General features: G+C 47.4%; 1 protein-coding gene across 1 annotated transcript in view; it reads left to right on the top strand.

The window, feature by feature from the left end:
* Positions 1-5,849, top strand: part of ITPRIP (inositol 1,4,5-trisphosphate receptor interacting protein) — a 7,603-nt gene extending 1,754 nt beyond the window's left edge. The window contains exon 2 of the mRNA XM_027851656.1: positions 1,552-5,849. Within this exon, the coding sequence (XP_027707457.1) occupies positions 1,564-3,216 (1,653 nt within the window). The 5' untranslated portion in view covers positions 1,552-1,563 and the 3' untranslated portion in view covers positions 3,217-5,849. The remainder of the gene's footprint in view (positions 1-1,551) is intronic.
* The last annotated feature ends 708 nt before the right edge of the window (positions 5,850-6,557 follow it).

Below are 6,557 nucleotides of genomic sequence, written 5' to 3' on the forward strand. Positions count from 1 at the left end.
GGTACTATCCTAAGTCGGATGTAAGGGATGACTTAGATTTCATATCATACTCACTAGAAGGGTGCAGTTAATATCACTGGGACAATGAAAGCCTTGTGCACCCCCCAAAAAAAATCTACCCCTGATTCCCACTGGCTACTGCCTGGAACATTAATAATAATAATAACATTTATATAGCATTGTAAGGTTTGAAAAGCATTTTACAAACATTAACCCATTCACAACCCTGAGAGGTAGGAGTTATTATTATCCCCATTTTGCAGATGAGGAAACTGAGGTAGGCAGAGGGTGACTTGCCCAGAATCACACACAGCTAGTAAGTGTTTGAGGCAGGATGAGAACTCAGGTCTTCCTGATTCCATGTCTAGCATTCTTCTTTAGTTTAAAAAAAAAAGAAGAAGAAAGAAAAAAGCTTTGACCATTAGGTAAGGAGAGATTTGAGTCCCTTTATTAGATTACTTTAGTCTATCTGTCATCAGCCGTTTATACCAACAGTAGTCAAGAAGAGCCTGAAAGCAGGCTTTGAAAGAGAGAAGACCAAGAGAGCGCCATTGGCCTAAGAGGGAGCATCTGGAAGAAGGGGCCGACTGAAGGACAGAGAGATTTCAGGGGCCAAACACAGGCTTGACTGGCTTCACGCTTCTGCCAGTCCTGACTCCAGTAATTTTTTCCACTGTAGTGGAAGACAGCATCTGCTTGGCTCTGTTCCCTTGGAACAATATTCCACGCCCACTCCCTCCAAATCCTGTACTTTCTCACCCTTTTCCCAGGTGTTCTTCTGAATGAGACCCTGAAGAATTCATCATGGAAGGCTGCTCTTTTCCTGCCCTGAATTCTGCAGAGGCGTAGCAATCCCTTTTTCTTTTTTCCCCTTTGATTCCCCCAATTGGCACTGCATTGAACCAGACCTAAGGGGAGGCTGCCTGACTGAGACTCGCTTTTTGGCCAGTTGTGGGTCATCCGTGGCCTGTCTCCCAAAGAAGACACTGTCTATAGATGGTCACAAAAGAAGAAAACGTTTCCTGCCTCTCCCCTCACTACCACAGAAAATGATTTGTCTTAAGACCATGAAACTCCCTGAGTGTGAATTGGGACACACCAAAGAGGAAATATGGAAATAAGACCAAAAAACCTTTCCCGGCATGTGCCATCATGCACTGGAGGGAGGGATGGGAGGTGACTGTTTGTTCTTCTTGTCTTGAAAAGAATGGCCTCAGCTGATTTCAGCTTGGGTGTCACTCAAGGAGCTCAGCCAGCTAGAGAGTTAGGGAAGGGCTATGAAACCCCAAAGACAAACTTGAACAACTTCATAAGTATCACAGGCTGACCCTGCCTGTGCTATCTTGTCTGGGAGGTGGTGGGCAAATAACCAAGACTGTACTGAGGGAAGGGAGGAGGAGGACAGGGAAAGGAGAGTCCTTTACCAAAGAGTTTAAGAGAGGAAAGAATAAGTTTACAGTAGAAAAGATCAGGGACAATCCCATAATTGGGGCAGAAGTTGATTAGAGATTCATCTTTTTTTTCCCCCTCATCTCTCTCTCTCCCATTAAGGAAGTTTTCAGCATGACTGCAGGAATCTTCAGGGTCTGCCTAGTGGTGGTCACTGCCATCATCAATCATCCAATCCTGTTTCCTTGGGAGAATGCCACAATCCCAGAAAACGAGGAAGAAATCATCCACAAGATGAGGGCGCACCAGGAGAAGCTGCAGCTGGAACAGCTGCGGCTGGAAGCGGAGCTGGCCAGACTGGAGGAAGAGAAGGAGCCCCCGAAGCAAGCTGCTGAGGATGGCCAGCAGCAGAATGAAGGCCGGTTGGCCTGGGACCTGTGGAGTACCCTCTGCATGATCATTTTCCTGATGATTGAGTTGTGGAGGCAGGACTACCTGGATGGCATCCCTCCTGACTCTCCTGGAGAGGAAGACGACCTTCACAGTCCGAGGATCACCTTTCAAGGCATCAGCCTCCCTGATAAGGTGACGCTCTCCCACTTTTATGAGCGATGCATCCGAGGGACTACTGGAGATGCCGTCCGGACTCGGGAGTTCGTGGAAGGCTTTGTGGATGACCTCCTGGAGGCGCTGAGGAGTGTGTGCAACCGGGACGCTGACATGGAGGTCGAAGATTTCATTGGTGTGGGGAGCGCGTACGAGAACTGGAGAGTGGACAAGCCAGTGCTGTGCGACCTCTTCGTGCCTTTCACACCCCCGGAGCCTTATCGCTTCCGCCCAGAGGTCTGGTGTGCCAGCAAGTCAGTCCCCTTGGACCTCCGGGGTTACGGCCAGATCCGGGTAGGCTGGGTCAATGAGGGCTCTGCAAACTGCATCTGTGGCAAGGCCAAGCTGGGGGAGGACTTGCTCTGCCTCCTGCACAGTAAGGACAACAAGATTCGGCCCAGCAGCGAGAGGGAAGACCTGCTGTGCTTCAAGGACTCTCCATTCTTGGATATGGACCAGGTCATGAAGTGGTTCCAGACGGCCCTCACCAGAGCCTGGCAGCGCATCTCCCGCAAGTACGAGTTCGACCTGGCCTTTGGCCACCTGGATACCCCGGGATCCCTGAAGATCAAGTTTCGTTCGGGGAAGTTCATCCCCTTCAACCTCATCCCAGTGGTTCAGTGTGAGGATTCGGATCTATACTTTGTCTCTCACTTTCCCAGGGGCCGTCCTGTGGGGGCCCCGGCCTCCAGCACGCACTGGTTCCTCTCCTTTGCCGTCTATGAGAGACACTTTCTTAAGATGATCACCAAGGCATTGCCAGAAAACGCCTGTCACCTCAGCTGCCTCCAGATCGCCTCCTTTCTGCTAACAAAGCAAAACCGCTTGACAGGCATCAGTGGTCTCAGCAGCTATCACCTAAAGACAGCGTTGCTTCACTTGCTGCTGGCCCAGCCAGCTTCTGACTGGAGGTCCGAGCACCTGGAATCCCGCCTGAATGACCTGCTCTGCTTCCTGGAGAAGAGCCTTCTAGAAAAGAAGCTCTACCACTTCTTCGTGGGCAACCAGAAGGTGCCCGACACCATGGGCATCCCTGAGGTCTTCAGACAGGCAGAGCCCTTAAACCTCTTCTGTCCCTTTGTCCTTCAGCGAAGCCTCTATCAGAAAACAGTAGATTCCTTCTATGAGATGTTGAAGAATGCTTCTACCCTCATCAGCGAGTACTCCTTGCATATCCCTGCTGACCACTCCAGCTCACTCCAGAAACGGACTCTCTCTTAGGGTAGCAGGAAGGCAAGGACCAAGGTCAGGGGGCATAAAACATTCCTCTCCCAGGTCCCAGGCCTTCAGAATCACTTGGAAACCCAGACCTGAGAAGGGCAGACTTTTTTTGGAGTTGGTACTCATGCTCTGGAGGAAGCCAGTGGCCTTTAAGAGCAGAGAATGTGGGACTTGGGGACCCCAAAGGCAACAGCTCGACTGCTTTTATACCACTTTAGCTGGTTGGTGATTGATGGTTCCATTTACTTTAGGAATCATTCCTTTTTAAGCTCTGTTTGATTTCTCTCTCCTTTTCCTTCCTCCCCTTCAATCACTATGGAGTTGGTGTTCTACAGCAGGGAAGTGAGGAACAGTTCCAAGCTTCTCGACTTGGGTGTAATCTTTTCTTTTTCTTTCTTTCTTTTTTTCTTTTTTTTTTTTTTACATCAGGTCCACAATCTCTACTTGAATAGCTTTGCTTTAAGGAAAGCAGAGCAGGGAGTCTCAGGAAATGACAAGGAGAGCACAAACGGCAGATGTTGAAAGAAGCACCTAGCTTTTCTTAAAACTTACTAGGTCCTTCCTTTGGCTGTGGGCTCCTGCAACCAGAAGTACCACCTGCATCCTCATGTTAGAATTTCCAGACTCAGCCTCACATCCTATGTAGCCATCATGGCTACTATTTATATAAAAACAGAAAAGAAGGATAATGGGGATGCAAGGCAGTGGTAAGCTGATGCCTCAGCTACATGGAGCATGTATAAAGATTGAAATGAAGCAGGTTCCTCCAGCATCCACTGAGCTACTCCCTTGCCCCAGCTTCATGGTATACCAGCTCCTCAGAGCACAAAAGCTCACCTGTGTGGGTTCCGGCTTCCCCTTCACTCTGCCCTTTCTCTCACCTGTCCCTTTTCTGTGGTGGCCGCTAAGCTGGCATTCTTGCTAGTAGAATAATGGGGCATATATAATAAAGTGGGGTTGGGGTATGGATTCTAGGTAAGTATTAAAAGGGGAGGGTGCGGGAAGAAGCTGAGATTACAGAAAGATATTTTGGAGGTGGGGTGGAGGAGAGAATACCAAGGGCTAATTTCAGAGCCTGATGGTTACTGTGAAGAAAGTATCCACTCCCTACAACATTTTTGGTGCTAAGACCCATCTGTTCTCGTAGTTTGGCCCCAGAGTCTACCTTTCCTAATCCTTTGTGTGTCATGACTCTGAAGTCCCAGAACTGAGGAAAGCATATGAAATGATCAGCGAGAGAACCATGGGCAGCAGAAGAAGCAGTCCTATGGGTTTTCATAGGACAAACACCTAGAAGGGCTCTGAAGAAGCCCAGGAAGGCTCCTTGTCAACCTACATAGAACCTTCTGGCTGAGCTTCTGCAAGATGCTTAAATGTGCATTACGGAATCCATCCCTGCCTGCATTTTACTATATGAGTGACTCAGAAGCAAAACCACAAATGTCTCAGAAAAAAAAAAAAAGAAGCAGAGCCTTCCCATGTCCCCAGCCAGCAGCCTACCAGCCATTGTCAGAACACTGCAATAACTTAGCAAGTTTTGCCCCAAATGTATTTGATCTGAACCACAGGTGATGGAGGACTTGGGCATGGGAAAGGCAGTTCATAAAGGAATGGACTATAGAAGTTCTCTAGCATTGAAGCCTGGCATAGGTGGCACCAGCCCGTGGTAATTTTCACTTGTACCCACTGGTATTTGGCAGTACCTTCCTCCATGCAAATGAAGCCAGAAAGAAAGGGGTTGGGGGAGGGAGGAAAGAAGTTGAACAATTACCTTGGTACAGTTTCTCTCCCAACTCTACACCCTTCCCTGCCCTAGCAATACAGAGTTACTGAATAACTCATCTATTGATCTTTAGGGGTGGGATCCCTGTCATGCCTGAGCAAAAGAAATAATTTCCCCATCTACCTCTTTCTGACTCTTGATAAAAGCCACTCTCCTCCCAGGGATTCTTGACAGTTTGCTAAATGAAAAGTAATTATTAGAAAGGGAATCCTGAATGGTGAAGGCTCTGGCTAGGGGTAGTTTAAAAAAAAAAACTTAAAAAAAAACCCCAAACCTTAAAACTAGCTTCTAGTCCATGTAGGTTACTGATAACACAGGGTACTAACTTATCCCTACCTATCAAGGCAGTACAATTGAGTGAAAGTGACTTCCTGGAGGCAGGAGAAAAGTTTCCTCTCTGCACTGATTCTTGTTTCCCACAGGGATATGCAGCTATCCCTCCTTGTGCCATCCAGGTGTCATAGCCCAACCCTCTAAAGCACTTGGTGGTGGTAGCTGCTGAACCATGGGTGGTCAGTTGCCTTATTTATTGCAGTCTTTTTCTTTTCAAACCCCTATTCTGGACTCATCTGATGCTCTTTGAAGAGACTACAGAGATCAGGGACCAAATGAAGTCCAAGACCCAACCCAAACCCCATTGACTTTCCTCTTTGATTCCATGGAATATTTTGCTAAGGAATATACTCTGCCTTTTTTTTTTTTTATTTTTAAGACAAATCCTAACAGGGCGAAAGGGATCTCTTTTTTTATCCAAATACTGCTTCTAAAGCAGAATGTTGTTGAAGTTTTTGTCTGCACTCGGTATTTTTATGCCGCCTTATTTATATTAAAGAGTTAAATCTTGTAAAAAGTGGATATGTCGGTGGTTATTTATAGCCTTGGGAAATCTCATGGGCCTCAGAGGGTAGTGTTGGATGGGGGAGGGCTGTGAATTTCCTATTGACACAGGGAAGCTTTCACTCCCTTTATACGCATTCAGGAAGCATTAAAAAAATATGTATTTCTGGCTGGTCTTTGAAGCAGGCAGAGTGCTTGTGATCTGTCTGCTATAGTGGAGAAAAGAGCCTTGTGAAAAAGAGTATCGGCATGTGGCTGCCTTGCAAATTGTTCCTCCATGGTGGTAAGCGTTGGCCCTAGAAGCAATGGAAGATTTGGAGGAGCTTTTAAATGGAAGTGTTCTGGCCCTCCGGCATTTGACTCCGATAATGGCACAAGCATTCCTGTTACCCCCTTGGGAGTTGCCTGCTTCTTCCCAGGAACGTCCTGTCCTCTGCATCACTACCTCTTCCAGCATTTTCTGTGCCCTGTGTGGGACTATCATTCCTTCCCCCTGCCCCACTCCCACAAAGGATGACAATGCCAGCCCTGGTCAAAATCATGGCAGGTAAAACTATAGAATCATAAAACGAAAGGCCCTAGAGGACCCTTGGCTCTCATCTAGTGCAGTTGTTCTACTCATTTCTCAGACTGATCAATCCAAGAATCTCAGAGAGATTAAGGCTCAAAGAGTTTAGTATCCAAAGCTCTCTCATTTCCCTTTCCTGCATTCTTTCCTCCT

This window comes from Vombatus ursinus, unplaced genomic scaffold (genome assembly GCF_900497805.2).
Source record: "Vombatus ursinus unplaced genomic scaffold, bare-nosed wombat genome assembly UNPS02009205.1, whole genome shotgun sequence".
Taxonomy (NCBI): Eukaryota; Metazoa; Chordata; class Mammalia; order Diprotodontia; family Vombatidae; genus Vombatus; species Vombatus ursinus.